Source organism: Gossypium raimondii, chromosome 3, assembly GCF_025698545.1.
Source record: "Gossypium raimondii isolate GPD5lz chromosome 3, ASM2569854v1, whole genome shotgun sequence".
Lineage (NCBI taxonomy): Eukaryota > Viridiplantae > Streptophyta > Magnoliopsida > Malvales > Malvaceae > Gossypium > Gossypium raimondii.
The window spans coordinates 6,976,910-7,002,866 of record NC_068567.1 but is presented as its reverse complement, the minus strand read 5'-3'; the positions used below and the strand labels follow the sequence as shown (position 1 = coordinate 7,002,866).

At 31.0% G+C, this 25,957-nt stretch overlaps 2 protein-coding genes and 1 long non-coding RNA gene across 3 annotated transcripts; 2 read left to right on the top strand and 1 right to left on the bottom strand.

The window, feature by feature from the left end:
• Positions 1-1,262: 1,262 nt before the first annotated feature.
• Positions 1,263-7,542, bottom strand: LOC105795648 (uncharacterized). The gene is made up of 4 exons (XM_052628816.1): positions 7,519-7,542; positions 7,124-7,248; positions 1,780-2,085; positions 1,263-1,689 (listed from the first exon to the last, which is right to left on the bottom strand). Exons 1-4 carry the CDS (start codon positions 7,540-7,542, stop codon positions 1,263-1,265), a joined length of 882 nt encoding a protein of 293 aa, XP_052484776.1.
• Positions 7,543-11,471: 3,929 nt separating this feature from the next.
• On the top strand, positions 11,472-13,235 carry LOC105796900 (uncharacterized). The gene is made up of 3 exons (XR_001134557.2): positions 11,472-11,632; positions 11,824-11,860; positions 12,921-13,235. It is a non-coding gene; the product is annotated as an uncharacterized LOC105796900 (long non-coding RNA).
• A 2,688-nt stretch (positions 13,236-15,923) lies between these two features.
• On the top strand, positions 15,924-17,823 carry LOC105795647 (universal stress protein PHOS32). The gene is made up of 4 exons (XM_052627786.1): positions 15,924-16,281; positions 17,129-17,240; positions 17,329-17,447; positions 17,523-17,823. Exons 1-4 carry the CDS (start codon positions 16,106-16,108, stop codon positions 17,599-17,601), a joined length of 486 nt encoding a protein of 161 aa, XP_052483746.1. The 5' UTR covers positions 15,924-16,105; the 3' UTR covers positions 17,602-17,823.
• Positions 17,824-25,957: the final 8,134 nt, after the last annotated feature.

The window sequence follows — 25,957 nt, the reverse complement described above, 5'->3', positions numbered from 1 at the left end:
CAACTCCTGTTGCAGCCGTCTTTTGATTTAATCTAAACCCAGCATCAACGTTTATTTTGACCACCCCTGCAGGTGGCCGAAACCACCGAACTTGAAAGCCGGAAACTACACCATTATTTGTAGAGATCACAGAGACCAATTTCACACAATAGCAACGAATGAAGCTAACAATCTCACCCACACTCTGGTTTGTTCCCTCATGCACCATACGATTCTAGGCAAACCATATAGCCCACTGTGTAACACAAATTTCATTATGTTTTGTTGTATGATGCATCTTCAATATCCAAGAAATCCACTCACGTAAATTTATTTGAGCACTAACCACATGCAATGGGTAACCCATCATTAACCATACATCTCTCGCTGTAGCACAAAATCTTAGCACATGGTTCATCGTCTCATAATCAACATTACACATCGGACAACTTGGGTTATTTGCAACTCTTTTATTGTATAGGTATGATCTAGTGGCTACAAAACCATGAACAAATTTCCACAAAGCTATTTTGATTTTCGGGGGTCACCTAGTTGCCCAAATTTACTTGAAAACTTCATGCCTAGATGATAAAGAAGTCGGCTGTTGGAGTAATAAACGATAACCACTACGAACAGAGTAGATACTCGAACGTTCATCGCCCTATACGAGACAATCCTCTTGAGGAACAGACGGTAAAGGAATACCATGAATGAGGATTGCATCAGCAGCTATAAAAAGCAAGTCAATCAAATCTTGATTCGAACACATTCCATTTGGCAAAATAAGCTCAGACACCCTCTCAATATTACCTGATCTAAAAGTTTGAACTCTTTCAGGTAAAGACCTTAGCACCTAACAGTCCTCCCAAATATTAATGCTTTCACCTGTCCCCACATTCTATTTAAGCCCCATCTCAATTAATTTCCTGGCACTTCATATGCTCCTCCAAACGAGTGATGGTTTGGAACCTAATTGAGTACTAAGAAATCTTGTATTAGGAAAGTACTTGGCCCTTAGAATACGTGCCATCAACGATGTAGGATGCATTAAAATTCTCCACCCCTGTTTCACTAGTACACCAATGGATACATTAAACTTCGCAAGATCCCTAAACCCCATCCCTCCATCATCCTTTAGATTACTAAAAAATAACCAAGTACACCAATGGATGCATCTCTTGTCAGCCGCCTTCTGCCACCAAAACTTAGCTAGAATAACTTCAATTTATTTTCAGTAAGTTCTTGGCTACAAAAAAAACCATCATAGCGTATGTTGGAATTGCTTAGAGAATGGATTTGATGAAAACCTCCTTGCTACCCATAGATAACAGCCTCGCACTCCAAGAAGATATCTGACTTTGAATTTTATCTCTTAGGCTAGCAAAAGCCCACTTCTTGTTTCGACCAACCATACAAGGTAAACCCAAGTATTTCTCCCAATTATCAGCATGGTGAACCCCCAAAATTCTCTCCACATCCAACTGATTCCTCATGTCTACATTTGAACTAAAGAAAACTCTAGATTTTTCAAAATTGACCAGTTGACCAGAACACTTGGCATATGATTGAAGCACCTTCAAGACATTCAATGCTTTCATTGCCGTGGCATCCCCAAAAATGAGACTATCGTCTGAAAACAATAAATGAGTAACCCTCAAGGGCCCTCTCATCACCCTTGCTCCTTTTATCGCACCACTACTTTCTGCCAACCTAAGCAAAGCCGAAAGGCCCTCACCACAAACTAAGAACAGATATGGACTCAAAGGATCTCCCTATCGAAGATCCCGAGATGGCGGAAACTTATCTCCCACCCTCCCATTAACCACAACTGAGTAAGTAACTGACGTGATGAACCACATAATCCGTTCCACCCAATTGACAGAGAAACCCATTTTCAATAACATCTTTTCAATGAGCCGCCACTCAATACAGTTGTACGCCTTGCTCATATCCAACTTGAGAGCAAACAACCCTTCTTTACCAAATCTTCTATTTTTTATGGAATGGAGAATCTCATAAGCTGCCACAATATTATCAGAAGTAAGACGCCCCGGCACAAATGCGCTTTGTGCCTCATCAATGCAAAACCGAAGAACTTCTTGAAACCTATTCACCAAAGCCTTTGAAGCAATCTTATACAATACGTTACAAAGGCTTATAGGGCAAAAATTTAGTATGCTGCGAGGACTCTTAACTTTTGGAATTAAGACAATATGCGTATGATTAATAAGATTTATAAGAAACTCATCGTTTAAAAGACCAATGCAATAACTAGCCACTTCATCTCCCAAGATATGCTAAAAACGCTAATAGAAAACCGTTCCTAGACCATCCTCACCCGCTGATAGATATGCCAAGTGATGTTGTTTTAATTTTTACATTTAATTTTTTTATTAATTAATAAAATATATGATTCTTTTTAACACATGTATGTTAAAAATAAAGGTAAACTACCAACATAGTCACTTTTATTTGCTTCAGGTTACATTTTAGTCAATTGCGTTATCGTGTTGTAATATTTTAGTCATTGAGTCATTAATTGCCGTCAACTGTGTAACGGTAAGCTGATGTGACACATTAAATTATCATTTCAAACGAAAATTTTAAGTTAAATCCTACAATTGGTCCCTATATTTTTTTTCATTTTGAGCAATTTTAATTTTTTTTCTTTTATGTTCTTTGAACTTTTCTATTTTCTCATTCTCTTTTGTTAAAACTAGTTCAAAAGCTAACCTCACTTGAAAATATTAAATGTTCAAAAAAAAAAGTATAGGGACTAGTTTTAACAAGCGAAAAACATAGAAAAATTACATTAAAAGAAATGGAGAAGGGAGGAAAATAGAGGGAGAAGCAGAAGAGAATGGAAAATAAAGAAAAAAAAAAGAAAGTTAAAAAAAACATAAAAGAAAAAAATCTAAATTGCTCAAAACGAAAAAAATATGGGGAGTGATTTTATAAATTAACCTAAATTTTTTTTCTTTTAAATGATGATTTAATGTGCCATGTTAGCCTACTGTTACACCGTTAACGGCAATTAACTGCTCAGTGACTAAAATCTTACAACGTGATAATATAAGTGACTAAAACGTAACATTTCAAACATTAGTGACTAAAATGTAACTCGAGGTAAACAAAAGTGACTATTTTGGTAGTTTACCCTAAAAATAATATATATATATATATATTAAAATATTAATATTCAATTATTTGATACTAATAATTTTTATACATTAATTATATTAAAATTTCTGTAAATACATAATTTTAATTATTAAACACATAATATTATATAATATACTAATATATTTATTAATATATATAATATAAAATTATTGGTATACTTACACTAACATATATTATATTAGTAAATATAAAAATTGAAATTCTTAAATTTTAATATATTAATTATAATATTAAGCAAACACTTGCATCAATTTTTATAATAAATATTAATTATATCTGATTTAAAACACGTAATATTTGTATATATGATAAACATTAATGTATATTAAATTAATTAACATATATGGTATATGATTATTATATAAATTAGTATAATAGTATTAAAATAAAAAATTAACTATTATAATGTTATATAATATTAAAATCGCAGATCTTATCTCCCTGAAGTTGTAGTGGAGCAGACTGAAGTAAACCAATCCTATCTCCTTGAAGTTGCAATAGAGTGGATTAAAATCGCAGATCTCATCTCTCTGAAGTTGCAGTAGAGTAGATCGCATCAGATTTATCTTTAAGTTGTAGCAGAACAAATTGAAACTACAAGTCGCAATGGAGCAGATTAAAGATAGCAAATTGAGAAGCTACAGCATACGAATCTTATCTCCCTGACATTGCAGTGGAGTAGATTGAAACGCTAATTCCTGTACCTCTGAAGATGCAGTAGGAAGGTGTAATAGCCCGATTTTAGGCTTAGTCGGAACAGTGGTTTCGGGACCACAAATCCGACGAAAAAAAAATGTAATGGCTTGAATTTTCAGAGGTGTCGGAACGGTGATTCGAGATTACTAAATTCGACAAATGGGTAGAAAATATTATTAATTTAGTAAGTATAAGTTAAATATGAAGTTAGGAAAATTTTTGAAATAGTGAATAGTGCACTAGAAATAAATATTAAAATAATTAGAATCGAAATGAGGAATCAAGACCTCGGGGATTTTAAACTGGGCCATAAATATTTTTATAAATATTTATGGAGTGTTAAAAAGTTAGTATTAAAGTTTGGTTAAGAAATTTTAAAGTTCCGATAATTAATTGAACAAAAGGACTAAATTGTAACAAATGCAAAATTTTGGGAAATGATTAAATAGCTTAAATGATAAAAGGAAGAGGGCTTAAAAGACAAATAGACCCAAGGTCTATTTGGGCTGGACAACAGAGGCATGAAATCAGCAAGAAAGTAAGGAGAATTAAGGGCAAAATTGGAAAATTGCAAAATTTGCTTAATAAAGTTAGGACCCAAGTGGAATTATCTAGATTTCTCTTCATTTTCTGAATTCTCATCAGCTAAAACACCATGGAAGGGCTTCTTCAAGCTGGTTCTTCATATTTTTATTACAAGTAAGTTCAATTCTTGACTATTTCTTGAAATTTTTGTATTTTATGACTTTTACAACTAGGCCCACTTGTTAAATTCATTAGTTTTGATTTTATGAAAGAAGTTGAAAGTTGATATGAATATGTGCTGGAAGTATATGATGATTTAGCATGAAATTAGAGCTTTAAATTGTTCATATGCTGATTTTATTGAAAGAATTGAATAGAAAGTGAATGTTTGGGACCTAATAGTAAAAGAGTTTGAAGATAGAGTTATATGTGGAAATTCTGAATTTCAATAGTTGTGTAACAACTTATAATGTCTAGTAAAGTACTAATTGAGAAAATTAGATTAATTGAGGGTTAATTGAGAAAGGACCGAATTGTATAAACTGTGAAATTTGGGGCAAAATGGAAATCAACATTTTGCACTAAAGCAGTTTTGGACAGCAGCAGTAGTGTAACTTTGAAAAATCACCAAAAATTGTAGAGATTGAATTAGAGGATGAATAAAATATGAAACTAAAGCTTATTGAGTCTAGTTTCTTATAAAAGAAATGATGTAAGCAATGGAATTGTAAATCATGAGATATAATAGATTTTGTGAGACAAGGTCAGAATGAATTCGGGTTCCCCTGTTCTGACTTTGGAAAATCATTAAAAATTGTAAAAAAAATGATTATGAGTTATAGTTTATATGGTTAGAATCCTTAATGAGTCTATTTTTAGAAGAAACAAGCTAAAACATCATCCGAATTCTGTACAATGAGATAATTAATTTTTAGTGAAGAGTGGTCGGAACTGTCAGACAGCGAAACAGGGGAAACTTTAAAGAATAAACTGTACTATTTGGCTGAACCAAAAATTATGAAAATTTTATGGTATCAAGATATGTGAGTCTAGTTTCAGGTAAAATTAACGGATCTTAATTTGGAGCTCTGTAGCTCCGGATAAAAATAATTTAGTGACTCTGACTCGGATAAACAGCTTTGAATATACATGTTAGTGAATATTGAAATTATGGTTAATGTTGTTTAAGTGTGTTATACACATTAAGGATGTGGAATGGAGAGGAGGAGGAGGAAAATTGGGAAATATATGAATGATTCGTGTATAAATGGTCATATGTTTGATTATAACTCATAAGCGATGAAATATGAATGATGCTTATTTTTGTGCATTATTGGTCATGGTTTAAGCTCATGTGTGAAAATAAAGTTTCATAGTATGTGTGTATGGTATATTCAGTATATGATTTGGCATGAAATAATACCATGAATGGTTTATGAATTAACACATGTTGGTAAGCCCGATATATGAATAAATGATCAAATTGAGCGGACGCGGATTTGAGTACTTCGATCAAGTGAAAAGTGATAAGTGGTAGCTTTAGCTACACTTATCCGATCAAGTGACAAGTGGAAAGTGATAAGTAATAGCTTCGGCTATACTTATCTGATCAAGTGACAAAGTGATAAGTGATAGCTTCGGCTATACTTATCTGATCAAGTGACAAAGTGATAAGTGATAGCTTTAGCTACACTTATCTGATCAAGTGACAAGTGGAAAGTGATAAGTAATAGCTTCGGCTATACTTATCGATCAAGTGACAAAGTGATAAGTGATAGCTTGGCTATACTTATCTGATCAAGTGACAAAGTGATAAGTGATAGCTTCAGCTACACTTATCTGATCAAGTGACAAGTGGAAAGTGAAAAGTGATAGGTGGCTACACTTATCTGATCAGGGACAAGTGATAAGTGATCATACGTAAGACCATAGTTATACTATGGCAAAGTGAAAGTGAAGTACTCAATTTTACGTGACCGTTCCTAATTTGATTAAGGATGGTAAGTGACAAATGGGCCGAAAAAATTAAAGTAAATGGATAAGTGGTAGTGTATTTATATCAGACGATGTTGTTATTCAAACTAAAGTGATATTTTCATTGCTAAATTGAGAATTTCATAAATGTGTTATTGAATGGTATAATCAATAAACATTGAGTTAAATGGTAAATACGTATTAGTTTTGAATTTGATGTCATTGAATTGTACGTGAATTAAATGGAAATTGCTAGTGATATGATTTAAATTATGAGCATGAGAAATTGCGAATTGAATGAAATGGAAATGAAGCATTAAATTGCATGAGTATGTATCGGGTCTCATGAGGCCCTAATTATTATGATTATAATATTTTGAGGATATATTGTGAAAAGTTATAGAAACATGTTAATTATTTTGAAAGTTTTAATTTTGATGAAATTTTATAACTCGGTTAAATACGTTTACAAGTGTATGTGTTTTGGTAATGCCTCGTACCCTATTCCGGTGTTGGATACGGTTAAGGGGTGTTACAGAAGGAATAAAGCTACTTGAGGAAGAAAAGCACCGAAGAAGTCGAGGCTCAGTAAGGCCTGGCACAATTGGGCTTTTAGTCTTTGCTCTGTTCCCGTTACACGACAACGAGCAAAGAGGGGCAGCTGTAATAGGGCCCAATTGACCCAAGTTCAAACAAATTAACAGCCCAACAAATACAGGCCCGCATAGGCCCAATAGACCAAAAACAAAAACAAAAAGAAAAGAACCCTAGTCCAGCAACTAAAACCCTAAGCAGCCTTGCATATGCGCCGCTCCCACAGCCCCTAACTGCCGCAAGTCTCGGCCTCCACGAGCACGTTTCAGCCTCCCCACGTCGCTCCACGCACGACACCTGCAACCAAAACAAACTCAAAGAGTCCAGCAACGAGAAACAAGCAAAATATTTTATTTTCCTTTCGGCCTATAAAAGGCCATTTAATCTGTAAATAAGGGGGATCGGAAAAAATACACAAACAGAAATAGGAAGAAATACTGAGTTTGCAAAGAATATTTCTTTTTTCTTGAAGGTGAATCGTTTTTATTTTTTTTTTTTTTCATCTATTCTTTTGATTTTTTTTTTGTTTTGTAAAATAATAATACAAAAAGAACGAAGGAAACTTACCCGAGAGCGTCGCGCCGTCGCCATCTCCGTCGCGATCGGAGCTTTGGCGAGGAGGCCGACGAACGGCGGTGCAATGATGCTAGGGACGAAACCCTAGCAGAGCAAAGGGAGTTTTTTTTATTTTTTTTTCTTTCTCTTTACAATCTGATGAAAGTGTTTTTTTTAAAAGAAAAAAATCTGTTTTAAGTAATGAAGTAAAACAGCGCCGTTTCGTCTAAGCCTTGACCCGCGCGGTGACCCGACCCAAAGGGGAGGATCCGCGCGTTTGGCTTCAAAGGGAAAATTGCGCAGTTGGCCCCTCCCTCTTGCAACACGTTTCAATTAAGTCCTGTCTTTTTTTAAAAAATTGGGACGCAAATTTTAGTTTTGCTACAATTAGATACTTCGCTGTGTGGCATTTGGGAGGGAAGGAATAATTTCCTTTTTAGTCCCTCATTGTTGCTCGTACATTCGAATTGATACCTTTTATTATTTTTGAATTCGCCCCTGTTTTTCGTCATTTGATCGATTTAATCCGTTTTTTTAAGATTGTTTTTTTATTTTGTGTAATTATTTGTTTTTTATTGTCATTATATTACATTGTTTGCTATCATTAATACTACTGTACTTATTATGCATACACGCATATTTTCATATATATATAATATATGTACACATTTTCAATATGTATATTTAAGTTTTTATAAAGTTGCATATTTTACGCACACATACTTATTTTATAGTTTTTTATTTTACTGTCCTTTTCTATATATACTATATACTTTATATATATACATAGGCGTTTTATAACATGTGCATGTTTAACATATTCGCGCATCCGTTTCCAAAAATCATTATAAATATTTTTATTATATATGTTATACATATATGTGTATTTAAATATATGTGAATATAAATTTGCTTGATTCACTTACGTCTTTATTTTTGTAAATATCTACACAAATACACCTTTTTCTTTTGTACATTTTTATTTTCACATATATATATATGCATGTGTTTTATTAGTTTTGATTGATACACTCCATTCCATTTTTTTATCCTTGTATGGGCGTATTAAATATATGTGTACACATATTTGCAAGTTACTTGTATAGTGTATTTGTATGTATATATTTGCAAATATTTATTTATGCCGTAAATTAGAGGATTCGTATCATATTACATATTAACCTTTTAACATACTCTTTTGAAAATATACTTTGGTTTTAATCATTCATCAAAGTTATTATTTTATTTAAAGGTTTTTGAATAAAAGCATTATTGGAAGTTTGGGATTCTCGAGGGAAATTGAGCCCTAACGTATTGGGTTCTGATTTTCTTTGTCAATCCTAAATGACCGAGAATATTTTTTTTATTTTATTCAAAATGCATAAAAATCATTTTCGGGAACTTAACTTGTTGTGCCCTAACGTATTGGGTGTGGCATGTTACTTTCTCGAAATGAAGATTTTTCGTATAAAATAAAAGTGATATTTAAGTTTGGGGATTATGAGGAATTGTACCCTAACGTATTGGGACTCGATTTCTTTACATGACTTGAACAATTGATTATCCTTTTGCAAATTTCATCATTCAAGCTTATTTTAAAATCTTTTTTTAACTTTCGACACTAAGATATTAAATAGTCAATTTGGTACCAATTTTTGGGCGTTACGAGGGTGCTAACCCTTCCTCGTGCGTAACTGACTCCCGAACCTGTTTTCAAAATTCGCAGACCAAAATAATTTTGAGGTGGGCCGGTCACACCTTAATAAAGGATCGGTGGCGACTCCAGTTTTATTTTTAAAAGTCGACAACTAAATTTTTGTTTTCAAAAAGACGGTTTCGACAAATGGAATTAAATATTGTAAATGTTAAAACTTTACACTTTAAAGGTTTCCTATTCGCGCCAAGTGATGTTTTTTTTTCTTAACTCAAAAGTCGGCCTCTTTATTAAAGAACGGAACAAAGAAAAACAATTAAAAGAATCAACAGTTTCAAGGAAAACACTAAAACGAATCCCTCAGTCGTGGGATTCCAACCTGCAATTGCTCAAACAAGATCATTAACAATACTAGATAGAGAGCAACCAAACAAGAAATGAAATCATCAGAATGCAAATCTGTGCATATCGTATGATATTAGTATATACGCTATAAATTATACAAAACTTAATAATAATTAAGTATATAATAGTATTAATAATTGATAATGATAAATATATCAATAATGTGAATAATTATCTAATCCGTGCACTAATAAAGTATACAAAACTTAATATTATGTATCAATAAATTATTATTCTAAAAAATAAATTTTAAAATAAATATTATATATAATTATTAATACCCGTGAATATTGATATAAAATTATTAATCAAAATTATTTTAAATAATATTCATAACTTATATTATTTATGATGATCATGATAAATAATTATTATACCCGTATATTGATTTTAAAATAATATTATATTTATACTAATAATATATATTATATTATAATCAATTATTATATATGGGTCTAAGCGTAATAAACATACTCAACATATACAGGTATGTGTATACTAATCTTATACAATATATCATATATCATATATCATATCTTTATTTTTACTTTTAATTTTAGTTTTAGTTTTAAAATTACTCCTTAAATGTTTTTATTGTATTTATATAAATACTTCTTAAAATATTATTATATTTTAATTTTATTTTCCTATTAAAGTTTTAATTTTTATTTTTATTAAAATTATTATCTTTTATAGGAAATTTATTATGATAATAATAACAATTTAAAATTTAAAAGATAATAATAATTATTTTAAATTTTAAGAACTAAAATTTACTTTAAAAATCTAAAAGCAGTTTAAAAATTGGGTAGATTTTTAGAACTAACTACTTTTCAAAAACAACTTCATATATAAACATGTATTGATTTATTTTTCAATAACACATTGTCGCTTAGATAAAAGAATAGTATCTGTCGATTGAGTTATTAGAATTGTGTGACTCAAATTCTAAAAAGATTGCTTGCAAGTTAAGTTAAAACAAAATCTAAGAGATTACTTGCAAGTCTAGTTAAACAAAATATATTTTCTTTCTAAAGGATTCATTAGCATAATATATTTAGCATTTTAGTATAATATAATAGATTTAGTAGCTATTTAAAGAGGTAATGGTTCCCAAGAAATAGAGTTATCTCATATATATTTTCTATCCCTATCGAAAGTTATACTAAGAGAAAAACTAACTATTTTATTGAAAGATCAAAACCTTCTGGACTATCTCCAACAATGGATTTAAGTACACCTCTGGATATAGTCTTGTTCTTAATGACATAACATGACAGATTTTAGTTTTATTAAGTTTTGTATCAAGATTTCATTTTACAATTATAACAATTACCATAGTCACCTTCAGCCATATATCCAGGTAGAGATGGAGGTTAATTAGAGTACCAACCATTACAACTCGGTTTCAAAGGAAGAACCTCATAAAGCAAAAAAGTTTCAAGGTCCAAAGAAATATTATAGCTACTTATGACACTGGTTCTAGTAATGAAAAGTATAAATCTTTCATTTTAATATGAGTGATCAAAATGAACAAATTTTATAATGCGGGTATTTATTTTGCAAATAATTTTTATGCTAAAACTTTTAAAAGTTAGATAAGTATACGTGTACTTTACATTAAAGTAAAATATATATTATGAATTCACAATCACTTTTAACTAGGGTTGAGCAAAATTCGATTCGATTCGAAAAAATCGAAAAAAATTTCGAATTTCAAATTATTCGAATCGAGTTAATCGAATCAATTCGAATTTTTTTTTGAATTTCGAGTTCGAATCGAATTAAATTTTCGAATTCGAATAACTCGAATAATTCGAATATAAACTATATTTTTTATTTTTAAAATACACCACATATATTTTTTATTTTTAAAAAACACTACATTTAAAAATTAAAAGTTGAAACAAAATCACTTCCATTCTTCCAAAATCCCTAACTAAGCCCGTGCCCTCCCTCCTCCTTTTTTTCCCCAATTCGAAAATTTTCACCTCCGGTCCACCCTCCTCCACCGATCCACCTCCGGTCCTCCACGGCTGACGGCTCCACCCAATTCCAAAATCAGAGGTATGTTAACTTTTATTTCTCTCTTATTCTCCGCGAATTTTAAAAGAAAAGAATTCCCGATCTTTTTCAGTGAAGAAGATAATGCAGTCTTTTTGACTAATATTTCTTTTCAAATTCTCTTCTCTACTTCTTTTTTTTCCCTAATTGAAGATAATCTAATATTGATTTGTAATTGTATTATTGTTTTCCAGCCAAGAGAAGGAAGAATCTCGGGTTTCAGATTTTAAGGTATGTTGAAATTAGAGTTACATGTTAAATTTTCTATTTTCTTATTATTATTTGCTTAGTTGATTACTACGTGAAGGTTTTGTTTGGTTCAGCTGTTGAACGTGCTGGAGACAGTATTTTCATGTATATTTTTGACCTTTAATTAAGACAGATTAATCTTTTCGGATTCTTTTTTCTTTTTAAATTGCATCGTTTCTTTGGCTATCATCCTTTGACCTTTACCATCTCGATATGGTGTGGGTGCTTGAAAGACGGTTATACCCTCGGCTTTCCATGTATTTTCCGGGCTATCCATCTTTCCCATTCACTGTTTTTCTCTTCCTCCTTTCTTTGCGGAATTATTATGTTCATGAAAATTTTGTATTATTTGAAACTGGATTAAACCTTTTTTTTCTTGGAGAAAAATTAAAATCCTCTGTTCAGTTGTAAATACTTTTGAAAGCAGCCTATTTGTAAATTATACGTTTATGTCATATTCCCCGAGCTTGCTAGTATAGGATTTAACTCATAAGATGAGCACCTGAGGTAACTAACAATTTCAAGTTTCAATTGTGCAATTAAATCCATATTCTAAACTTTCCAACACAGTTTGGTGAAAGTTGAATAAGTTAATATCAATGAAGCCCCAAATATTTATGTCAGACTGCACTTGTTTGGATTTCTATAAAGTTGTTTATGATAAGCTGATTAGAATTAGATCAAACATGCTAAGCATCAGGAAGTAGAAATCTGTAAATCTTAACTGTTTGTAGAGAGCATCAAGCCAATTCAAGGAACACGAATGTGACTTTCAGTGATTTCTTGGTGTTCTTTTGAGCATTGAAGAAGGCAGTATTCGTTGCGCCTGTACAACCATTTGTCTGCTTTGTGAGAGTAATATGGAAGTAGAATGATTTGTGATGATATCTGCATACTTTAAAGCATTTGTTCAGAAATTTTAATATTAAATCAAGTGGTTGGATCTAATTAAATATCAGTATTGATTTGCTTGTATGATTTTTTACTGAGCCATTCTTATTGCTGTCTAGAAAATTTGCTTCATGTTTCTCCTTGATTGCAGTTGACAGAGAGAGGTGAACCAACTTCTATAAAAGGTTCCACCTTTGGTGCTTTGACCATGGGAAACAACGATGAAGGCAAGTCTTCTAAGTCTGACAAATCATCTTCACCAGTGCCAATGGTAAGCTAAGAGATTATGCATGTTTAACTGTTGAAACTAGAAACAAGCTGGAATATTTTATGTTTATGTATTTTTTTTTGGGGAATAGATCTTTAAAGTAGCTGTATGATTTTCACAACAAAGTTTGATCATTACAATTTTATTTAGGGATTTGGTATGATGCAACTTAATAGGAAATTAAATGTGCTTCATTTCTCTTTCGTCTGCTTATTTTATACATCCAATGCTTGTTTTGTTCTTCATTATGTTTTGTTTTTTATTATAATGTTGTTTATTTAGACTCATGCTATTTACTTGGACTTTTACTTATGTTTTTATTATAATCTTTTGTATTATTTTGTTGTTTATTTGGAATCATGTTGTTTATTTGGATTGACGTTGTGTTACTTTTATTTATTCACTTATTTACTTCAATTTTTGTTGTATGATTATGTTTAAAAACTTTAAAGAAGTTTATTTTTTGAAAAATTACATTAAAATAAACAACAATAATTTTATTTTATTTTTAAACTTAACTCGAACAAATAATTTGATTCGATTCGATTCGATTTCTATCTCACTCGATTCGATTCGATAAAACTTCAAATAAAGTTAGGATGATAAAATGAGATTCGAAAACTCGATTAACTTGGAAATTTTCAATTCGATTCGATTCGATATAATGCTCACCCCTACTTTCAACGACAAAGATTCTTTAAAAAAAAAAAAAAACCCAAAAAGTACATAGGTCCCTCAACAGGCCGACAACAACAAAACAATCCAATACTTCTCAACCAAATGATCGAAATCGAGCCTCGACAATTAGGGGCGACCAAAATATAGTTCAATTCGAAAAAATTCGGTAAAAAATTTCAAATTTTGAATTAAATAGTTCAAGTTATTTGAGTTAATCGAGTTATTCGGATCAACTCGAATAAAAAAATCAAGTCTTTTAGTTTAACTCGAATATGAATTACACAATTTAAATTATCCGAAAATTTAAATAAGAAAAGGTAAAATTTCGTCTTTTTGATAAATGTTTACTCATTAAATTAAAAGGGAAAACCATTATGTTGTTTATATAGTTAAAATAATATTGTACTTCGTCTATTAGTTAAATAATCGATCTATGTAAATGCATCATTGAATATAAATAATAAGATTTGTTAATTCGACTCGGCTTGACTTGAAATTTTTTTACTCAATTCGACTCGACTCAATTAAATACTCACTCCTATCAACAATAATAACTAATTGATCTCCATCTAGCGGTTTAAAAACATCAAAACTCGTACACCCTACCACAAACTGCAAACTTTCATTTAACAAGACTTTTTCCCACGCCTTTTCTCCCTTGCTTTCACTAAACTCGTGACCGTTTATTACCATTTTTTGTGGATTGGCTATTTATTATTGGGTAAACTACAAAAATAGTCACTTTTGTTTGCCTCAGATTATTTTAGTCACTTATGTTTGAATTGTTACGTTTTAGCCACTTATGTTATTATTTTGTTACAAAGTGGTCACTATTCCGTTAAGTTCTGTTATTTCCCTAACGGTAATCCTACGTGGCAGTCCAACTAGATTTCTAGTGCCAACTTAGATTTCCTAATGGGATGAGAATAGATTTTTATTTAAATAAATTTAATTAATTAAAATTTTTAAACCCTAAATCTTAGTTAAAAAACCGTTCATCTCCCCCATTTTTTTAGTTTTCTTTTTTTAGTTTTCAACACTAATTTAATCCCAGTAGATGGCTCAGGAATTCCTAGCTTCTCAAGGGAAACCGCTTCCCATATATCATCCAAGATCACCACAAATCTACTCTTCCGAGACAATGTTTCAAACAGCATCCGTGCCCTTCTTGTTTCACATTGTCACCACAAAAAGTTACTTTAATTTGACTTGCAATGGCCTTCTGTAGCTTAGCAATACTCATCTCCTTGGATGCAGTGATCCAAATTACAATATCGAACTTCTCCCTCTCTTGTAAGAGTTGATTGTTTATAAGTTTCATGATGCTTGTTTTCCCCACACCACCCATCCCCCAAACTCCAATCTTTCCAACCTCATCATCCATCAAGCACTTCCAAATCTCTTCCATACAGACCTTTGTACCTTCACCTGATAATCTTGTTGTCGACAGAACCTATCCAATCCATTGAGGATTGTCAACCACCAAATCTTCCTGAAATTTGCCTTGCTGAATAAGTTCCTCAACTTCTCTTGTCCTCTTTAACACATCGTCTGCATGAAATCCACGTGTAAGAGTACTGCTTTCACCGATTCGTTCATTAAGGTTTTGAACTTCGCCATTGATTCTTTCAACGTTTTCTAACCATATCTGGACCTCCCTCTTGAGTTTCTTTCTTGGCTGCAGCTCTGCTTTCATTCTAGAATCTATATCTTCCTTCACACCATTCAATTCCATTACTTTCCTTTTCAGGTCATTCATATGCTGATTAAGGCTTCTGTTATTGTCCCAGTGTTTATCAATCTTATTCAGAGCAAATTCCATGGCTGTAAGTTAAGAGTACTGCATAAAATGTAATATGTTAGAAACTAAATAATAATGCATGGTCAGCTGTGTGTATCTAACCATGGCTAAAAAATAACTTTCTTAGTCAACTGAAAAAGAAAACTAAAAAAAAAAGAGATGAACGGTTTTTTAATTAAGATTTAGGGTTTAAAATTTTTAATTAATTAAATTTATTTAATTAAAAATCTATTCTCATCCCATTAGGAAATCCAATTTGGCACTTAAAATCTAGTTAGACTGCCACGTAGGATTACCATTGGGAAATAACGGAACTTAACGGAAGAGTGACCATTTCGTAACAAAATAATAACATAAGTGACTAAGACGTAACGTTTTAAACATAAGTAACTAAAATGTAACCTGAGTCAAACAAAAGTGACTATTTTTGTAGTTTACCCTTTATTATTTGGTTGTTTATTGATTATCATAACAAATTATGAAAACACCGCAAACTCTTCCTACACGAATAACATAGATCAATCCAGAAGAAGGAAAAAAACAAGAAGCCCAAAAGGCTTGCACATATACGTATATTCTACGGTGAGATATGGCGACTGAAAGGAGAATTGGGGTGGCTATAGATTTCTCATCTAGTAGCAAGAGTGCGTTAAAATGGGCTATGGAAAACGTTATCCGGAAAGAGGATCATCTTACCCTTATTACCATACAACCCGAAGGGAATTATGAGAAGGGCGAGATGCAACTCTGGGAAGGCATCGGTTCACGTATGTAATCTTCTCTTTCCATTTTTTTTTCTAGGTCAAAATGTGTCACTAGTCCCGCATTTTAAAAGAAATTGAGATTTAGTCCCTATATTAAATTTTAAATTAATATAATAAAATTATATTTTAACTTTTAAAATTTATAATTCAATTTTAGATGATAATTTTTTAGGCTTCTCCATGCTAATCATTAATACAGGGAGTGTTTTCTTTCTTCAAAATTTTCAATCTAACAAGTTTATTTTTTGTTAATTAATAACATGTCATCATGTCATATTGATAAATTTTGATAAAAAATTAACTATTTTAATAAATTAAGATCTTTAAATAAAAAATATAAGAGAATTTAATTTTAAAATTTTAAGCACTTAAACCTTGTTAAAGTAAAGCAATTGAGAGCATATTTTAACTTCTTTTATTTGGAATTTTTCTTGATGTTTGTTTCTCGAGAAAAAATTAGGTTATTATCTAGCTATGTAGAGGCCAATGGTAATGAGTGGTCCCTAAATTTTGAAATTTATATTTAGACCCTTAAATATTTTTAATTTTAGTTAGGCCTCTTGAAAATTTTGAAAATTTTCATTGAATCTTTTAGAGTTTTTCAAAATTTTAATTAGATCCTTTCAAATTTTTTGTCAAATTTCATTAAGCCTTTAAAATTTTTGAAAGTTTTAATTAGAATTATCAAATTTTTGAACATCTTAACTAAATTTTCTAATATTTTTTTATTTTTAGTTAGACACTCGAAATCTTAATGCCAAGATCAACCATTGCAGCTATGTTCTAAAAATCAGATATAAAAAAGCTTTTGTTTTTCTTAAATCTGTTTTTGTTGATTTTCTTTTGGTCCCTTTTTTTAGCCTTTGTTCCATTAATTATCCTGCAACCATGAAGAAGTATGGAGTAAAGCATGACCCTGAAGTAGTGGAAATTGTTAGCAATGGTGCTAAGCAAAAAGAAGCAATATTTCTTCACCAAAAATCCATGAAACATTCGAACTTCATTTAATTGCAGTTCTTAATAAATGGTATTTGTATGTGATTCTCAGGTTGAGGTTCTTATGGAAGCTTATTGGGGTGATCCACGTGAGAAGTTATGTGAGGCTATTGATAGTATCCCTCTTAACTGCATAATTGTAGGAAATAGAGGGCTCGGCAAGCTTAAAAGGTGAATTATCATTTGTGTTCATGGCTTTCATCATTTTGGATATGATTTTAATCATCTTGATGTTGTCTTTGTTAGGGCTATAATGGGCAGTGTAAGTAACTATGTGGTGAACAATGGTTCCTGCGCCGTGACTGTGGTGAAGCACCATGAATAAGTGCATGCTCCCATGACTTTTTTCCGACGACTTATTTCACCGGTTTCCTCGGAGCTGGTTAAAGTCTTGAATGGGATAAACAACTGATGTTCTATGAAATAAATTAACATGCAAATTTATCCCTTTTTTCCTTGTTGGAATTTAAAGGAGCCCCCCATGTTGTGTTGTATATGTTGATAACTTCAGTTGCCAATAAAGGGGATGATCAATAAATTCTGCAAATTGGATTCATTTTACTTAATGTTAAATTTAGTATATCAAATATGAAAAATGAATTACATTTGAGCAGTTAAAAAAAGAGAGTTAAAATATGTTTAATTTCATAAATTTGAGATTTAGTTTTAAGAATTTAGTTCTTTTACTTTTCAGATCTTAAAATTCAAGTCCAACTATTAATATCTTGTTAAAATAATTTTGTTAAATTCAGATTCATTACAACAATATTTTTATTTCAAAATATCACACCGACAAGTTTAACAAAAAATATAACAACATTAATAATTGGACTTAAATTTTGAAATATGAAAACTAGAGGACTAAATTCCTTAAATAAAAAGTACAACGACTAAATTCCACGAGTATAGAAACTTATTAGTTATGACATATTTTAACCAAAAAACAAAAACTTGATTTAACCAAATTGAATTCACACTTATACATCAACAGAGGGTTTTTTTTCTTAAACTTTGCAAACATATTAAGAAATTAGGTACCTTGACTTTTTATGGTCCAATTTAGTACTTGAATTTGACATATTTTCCTAATTTGGTATTTAATCTTTTTGGGTCCCATTTAGTACATAAACTCGACACTTTTTCCTAATTTGATATCTAATCTTTTATTTTTGCTTGATTTGATACTTGAACTTATCAAACGTTATACAAATTACTTCAATATACTAACAACGTTAGTTTTATGAGGTAACAAAATAATTAATGTAAGATCGACATGTGATAGATGACATGAAATTTCTTTTTGTATTTTAAGCATTCAATTACTTTTATTTTAATTAATTAATTTAAATTAATGAATTCCATTTATTTTAGTTTTTAAAACTCTTGTTTTCTTATTTAATATTAATTTGTTAAGCATAACTTAATGCATAATTTTTTAACACATGTTTCCTCTAATATTGACGATAATTTTGTAGAATTGAGAGTTTTATGAAGACCAAACTATGCCTTAAGCATGTGATCCCTCTTAAATCATTCTTGCCATATACAGACAAAATAATCTCAACCCCAATGAAAATTAAAATTTGAGCATATTGTTTAGTGAAACATGTGATACCCCATACCCGATCCGGTTGTCATGTTTGAATGTATGACATCACATTATGTTGTTGGAGTAACTCATACTAAATCAACCACAATAATCATGTAACATAACATTCAAGCAATTATATTTTCCATACAATCTCAAACAACCATGTAAATAAATTAATTGAACACACATTTTCATAATTCAAACAATTAGGGAATTATATGGGGTTTAAAATATAGTTAGGATTCAAATCCAAACTGGGTTTAAAATATAATTAAGATTCAAATCCAAACTATTTTTATCAAATTCAGCATTGTGTTTCGAGACAGGCTTATTTTCATTTTTGGTATTTTTGTTTCAATGTAGAAATATTTCGAGAACTTAGGATTCATGTCTCGAGACAAGGTCTCGAGATTGATCTTGAGACAAACATCCCTTGTTTTTTTTAAATTTAACTTCAATTTTTAGCTTTTTTTAGACAAGAGTTTCTTTTCTCGAGACCTGGAACAGCGCAAAACTATTGTAGATTTAATGTGCCTTTGTTTCGAGATATAGGCCACTCTATCTTGAGACCTAAGTGAGATTGTCTCAAGACTTGCATGGTAAGTCTTGAGACCCTGAGTAATGGATTATACCAAATGACAAATCTTGTACTTGTGGTCTCGAGACATGTTTTTATTGTCTTGAAACTCTATGATAAAATGAACTAATTGCACCTTTTAATGCTTTCAAAACTTAACCAAAAATTCACCTAAACCTGTTAACAACACAAACTGATCAATTTAGCATATGAAAATGCATTCAAGCACTTTCTAATTTTAGCATATAATGCATCAATATCCAACAAAGTAAATCGCATAATTAAAGTATATAATCATACATAATTATCAACTAATCAAGGATTGAAGCTCAACTCTCAAAATATTATAAGGCAAGTTACCAAAATATGTCATAAATCATTAACTTAACCAACAAACCATAAAACCAACCTAGGTATACATGCCATTTAACCATATACACATACATACCTACAAAATAGGTACAAGTTTAACTTTTGAGCTGAGCTGCTAAGTTAGATGCTTACGAACTTACAATCTACTTTAACATTCGTTCGAGACCTGTGCACGGAAACAAACAAAATTGTACGCTAAGTAATATATACTCAATGGTGTTGACATAATTCGAGTTCAAGTATTCTAATAAACGAGTCAGGTATATGATTATTCATGTCATTAAGAATCAAATCATTACCATTCTCCACATAAACATACATTTAAATAAATCATTAAACCCTCAAGATTTTCCATGATCATATATCACATAAACATATCCGTATAAATGTGATGCTTGCTTTTACATATTGAAATTATGATGTACCCTCAAGGTATTTACATCTATTAAATCATACCAATACATTTTCTCATATTATCATCATAATCATATTTCAATAATATTATTACTTAACATGAAATTTCACATTTTAATCACCAATACACACATAGCATATATTATTTCATATTTTAATTCCAATTAACAAAATCAGACTCAAAGATGGATACTCGCATCAATCCACCATCATACAAATATACACACTGAAGTATTGATAGGGCACAAATGCATTGATCCTGTAGCACCCCATAACTTGACTCGATCGTCAGATTCGAGTTACAAGATATCACATTCGTTGCCAAAACAACTACTATCATTTCACGGACAATTAACATAATTTAATGATTTAAATCAATCAAACACACAATCAATAAATCAAACAATCATTCTCGAGCTTTCTACGAGCTTACGGAAGCTCTAAAGCTAAAGCTAAATTGAATTAAGACTAAAATGAAAATTTTCAAAATTCAAGTTCAATGTCGCGATGTGAGAGGGTTCCTCATCGCGACGTGACATACTGACTTGGCCAAATGGCCTCCTCATCGCGATGACGTAAATTCTCGTTGCGCCGTGGCTTGGGCTTGAAACTCATCTCGACAACTTGTATTTGACATCGCAACATGATTTTCTCGTTGTGACGACATTCGAACGACATCATAATGTCACCTACTAATACTAAAGTTTCAGTCTTTAAAACCTGTAATTTTCTCATTTACTTATACTCAAACAAGCATACACAACATTCAATTGTTGTAAATAACATTTTAGCATCTAACAAGTATCTTCAAAATATTAACTACTCCAATCCATAACCTTAACTTTTACAATTCAATCCACATATACTAGCAATCAAACCAAGCAAATTTTCAAGGTCTAATTTCCTACCAAGTTCAAGATACATACAATATATATCTACCTTCAATTAATTCTCCCAAACATGTATAATTAACACATTCATCTTTCAAACAATCTATAACTTCAAGCATTCATCAAATATATCATTATCATCTTCCAAGAATCCACACTTCAAGTATTAACCAATTACCACATGATTCATACTAATTCATATTTCACAAGTACCATTCTATATTCCTTATATGCATTCCAACTATTAACAAAATATACCATTACTAACAAGTCATTACTCCTTTATACCACATTTGCATACCAACTTGTTATTACCTACTACATATATATACAGATCAACTCCCAAATTCAACATTCCAAACATATCAAAACACAAAGAGGACTCTATTAGGTACATGACATTAATTAAAAAAGGAATTTCACCAATATCTTTGAGTCCGGGATTCTATCTAGATGTTGAAGTCGATATTTAAGATTGCGATGGAAAACAAAACCATGCACTGAGTGATAAACTCAATGGTATTTCTATAATTCATTCGAATAAACATGAAATGAAGCTAATTACATACAATTCATTTCAATTTCAAATATCATTTAATATATGCACATTTAAGCCAAATTTAATCTAAGGTATTAATATACAATCTATAATGGTTTCATGTATGTTTATTTAACTAGTGTATAAGTATAACACTTTAATATCACATATATTGAATCAATTTGGTCATTTTATTTCAATTTAGTCCCAATCTTTTGAATTTATAAATCTAGTTTACATAATTTTTTCACAACAATGATCATTCATATATCATTGTCCATTTCACATTTTTATTCCCTATTAACCTGGCTCAAACTCGAACGGATACACGGATCCAACTAATCACACCGATTTGTTACTCGGTGCCTCTTCAGATAAATCCGAAGTAAATAAATTGTGCAATGCGCTCATTGGTATAACCGAAGTAAAAGTGTGTCTAGCACTCATCGACTCTTAGTCAAGAAATTTGGGTTGATGTTAGCTATAGATTAATATAAACATACAATACCATCAATATTCAACCAAATTCAGAACAAATTGTCAATTTATATACATTTTGCATTTTATTCAATTTAGTCCCTAAAACCGGAACTAACATAACTTTCAATTTAAAACTCCAAATTGAAATCTGATTCTACTATAATCCATTAGGGACCTCCTATTTCTTATTTATACAATCAATTTTATAATTTATTCAGTTTGGTCCCTACTATACGAAACTATCAATTAACTTCATAATTTAGTCTTTTTTCACCTCTAAGCTTAAAATCTATCAATTTAATACCTAAAACTTCAAGAAATCAACAATGGTAACTTTCTAAAACTTTAACAATTTTATAAATTAATACATGGGCTAGCTAGATTAGGCTCTCATGATCTCAAAAAATAAAAATTACAAGAAAAAGACTAAATTGAACTAACCGATTAAAAGCTTAAAATTTAGAACCCTAGGCCGAAAGCTCTCAATTTTGGAAATTATGGTTTCGGTTGTGGGAAGAAGATGAGAAAAATGTTTTCTCTCCCTTTCCAATTGTTTGTTTTAATATACTTTATATTATTATCATTATATAATTTTAAATATTATAAAACTTTATATATATACACAAAATCTTCCACTACCATCGATTATCATTTCTAAAGTGGCATCATTATCATTTAATAATTGGCTTAATTTCTACTTAAGTTCTCAATTGATTTTCCAATTAAAAATCCGTAACGATTGGATTTTATGATTTAGCTCGTTAAACTTAATTTAATTCAATAAAAATTACATATCCAAAATTCAATTCACTTATATAATAACTTCGTAAATATTATATTTTTGTTAAATATTTACGAATTTAGTTTATAGAAATGAGATCTCGAAACTGCATTTTCCGACACCATTGATTTTGGGTCGTTACAAATCCCACCAACCTTACCAGAACATGCTCATACTCTCAGGGAATTTGAGTTGGTGATACATTCTTGACCTTCAGAGAATTAGAGAACTATCGCAATATATATGTATGCGAATAACGCTGAATCTCCCACCTATCAAAATAGACCCTATGGCGTGCCAACACTACCCATGGTTCTATCCAACGATATTAATAAGGCATTTTTCCATTAGTAATTATCACAAAACATATTCCCAATATAATCGTAATCAAATAACATATAGCAAGCATAAGTAGATTCAATTAACATATCAAATAGTCTCATATTCACAAACTCATTTATCATACCTTGATCATAGCACATAATAAAGCATATACGTACTTCTCGACCACGTACAACATTATCATCCCTTTTATTTCTAATCAGTTATTGAATTATGCATGTAATATATGTTTATTGAAATCGAATTATGAAAGCACAAACCGGGAAAGAGGCTATTCGTCTACGACTTTCTCTTTTCATTTGTTCTGCAATGTCCTGGAATCATCGTTAGATATGTATGATAATTTTGATTTCAGAACTCTCATTAGTTTCGCATATTAAGCATAAAAACACAACAATTAAACATAGATATATTTAATTCAATTTGGTCCCTAAAAACATTAATATCTGAAACACTCGTACCTCATGATTTACCCAATTGAATCTAATTTTGACTACATAAATATAGTATAGGGACCTCATATCACTATTATTCACTATCAAACCTCAAAGTTTTCATCCTTTTCAATAATGTCTCTAACAACACATAATTAATTAATTAATTCAAACTTGACTCAAGCTTAATTCAACACTTCTTACTACATTTCTCACATTTTCATACAATAATTCTAGTTAATAACTACATGCATGAATCTTTTCTTTTCACATTAAGTTTTCTTAAGCTTTCAAAAATGGTGACTTAACCAAGACCTTATCAATTCTTAAACTTAATACTTGGGCTGTAATAGCCCAAATTTAAGGTTATCGGAACAGTGGTTTCGGGACCACAAATCCGATGAGGAAAATTTTATTTTTCTTATATTTTTATGGTCTACTATTTCAAAAAATGAATTTGTGAAAATTTCGTTCGAAAATTTCGACGTTTGGGCACTCAATTTAGTCAAAAGGACTAAATTGTAAAAAGTGCAAAAGTTGAGTTCTACATGTTAGAGGTGTCCAATTGTTATGAAACTTTAAATTGGAGGTCCTTATATGGTAATTAGACCATTGGTATCTTGGTAGACAAAAATGGACATGAGATAAGTGAAATAGAAAATTTTTAAGTTAGGGGCAATTTGGTAATCTAGTAATAAAAATAATTAAAAGGGAAAAAGATGGCAAAAATCATCATCTTCTTCACTAGGACGAAATCAGCAAGGGGGGAAGCCATAGATAGGGTTTTCAAGCTTCCAAGCTCCATAGTAAGTGATCCCAAGCCCCGTTTTTAATGTTCTTTACGTTTTTCGGATCCCTTAGCTTAATTTAGCTTATTTTAGCAATAATTTAACCTAGGGTTTTTATTTGGAAAAATACCCATAGGTGAAAAGTGTTTATTTTGATGTTTTATGATAGAATATGAAGCTAGAAATTATGTTAAACAACTTTTGCTAGCCGATTTTAAGTGAAAACGAGTAAAACGACATAATCAGAAAATATCTAATGTTCTTAAGTACATGTTAGAGTGGGAATTTGATGTTTCCATAGAAGGGAAAAATGTTCAGCATGTCATAAAACATAAGAATAAGGGATGAAGTTTAATTTCTGAGCCTTGGGGCAAAAATGTAATTATGCAAAAGTTTAGGGGTAAAATTGTAATTTTGAAAAAGTTAGAATCGAGGGCTGTTTTGATGAATGTGAGTATTAAATAAGTTAAACTTGCTATTTTAGATCAAGAAGAACGAAACTCGAGGTTAGACAAAGGGAAGAATAAAGCTGAAGACTAAGTTGGTGAATTGGACTATATTTGATACCGAGGTAAGTTTACGGTAAATAAATGCAATATTTTAATTATTATTATTAATTCTGTTATTTTCCAGCAATTATGAATTTATTTTATGAATTTATTTGATGATGATCCAAGCATGAAATGATAGAGAATTAAAATTAAAAAGTCCCGTTGATACATAAGGATGGTACTGGATACGAATGTCATGACATTTGGGTAAAGAGATTCCATGTAAGACCATGTCTGGGACATGGCATTGGCATCCTTGAGATCATGAGAGGTCTCATGTAAGACCATGTCTAGGACATGGCATTGGCACCGAGACGAGAGGTCCCATGTAAGACCATGTCTGGGACATGGCGTTGGCACCGAGACGAGAGGTCCCATGTAAGACCATGTCTGGGACATGGCGTTGGCACCGAGATGAGAGGTCCCCTATAAGACCATGTCTGGGACATGGCATGGGCACCGACATGAGAACATCCCATGTAAGACCATGTCTGGGACATGGCTTTGGCATGTTATTATCAGAAGAGACCCGAGAATCCTTATTGTTCCAATGTAGCTCAACGGGCTAATAAACGAATCATGTTCGGAAAGTTCGCTTAAAAACATGAATGGCAAGTTCAGGTAAGTTATAAGAGCTAAGAACTTATTATATTATCAATTGATATTCGACGATGCAGCAAGAGAAGAGTAAGTTATGAACACAAGTATATTAAGTAAACAAGCAAGAGAACTAGTATGAGATTAACTAAAGAGTAAACTAGAGATATAGACATTTGAGTTTAATTATTTGAGTTAAATATTGTTATTTATTTGCTAGTAAACTTACTAAGCTTTATGCTTACGTCTTTTATTTCTCTTTCTCTTATAGTATTGCAAGGCTACTTCAAGGATCTTAAAGAAGTCGGAGATCATCCACACTATCA

What these genes read in the sequence shown, in the direction of transcription:
- LOC105795648 (XM_052628816.1), bottom strand. Translation starts at nt 7,542, where the DNA reads ATGGCGACGGCGCGACGCTCTCGG. An exon ending in GTTTTAGTTGCTGGACTAGG is followed by an intron (nt 2,086 to 7,123) that starts GTTCTTTTCTTT and finishes TTTGGTGAATAG; the next exon opens with GTTTCAAGAAGTTCTTCGGT. An exon ending in AATGGGAGGGTGGGAGATAA is followed by an intron (nt 1,690 to 1,779) that starts GTTTCCGCCATC and finishes GGCTTTGCTTAG; the next exon opens with GTTGGCAGAAAGTAGTGGTG.
- LOC105795647 (XM_052627786.1), top strand. Translation starts at nt 16,106, where the DNA reads ATGGCGACTGAAAGGAGAATTGGGGTGGCTATAGATTTCTCATCTAGT. An exon ending in CTCTGGGAAGGCATCGGTTC is followed by an intron (nt 16,282 to 17,128) that starts ACGTATGTAATC and finishes TTTTCTTTTGGT; the next exon opens with CCCTTTTTTTAGCCTTTGTT. An exon ending in ATGGTGCTAAGCAAAAAGAA is followed by an intron (nt 17,241 to 17,328) that starts GCAATATTTCTT and finishes TGTGATTCTCAG; the next exon opens with GTTGAGGTTCTTATGGAAGC.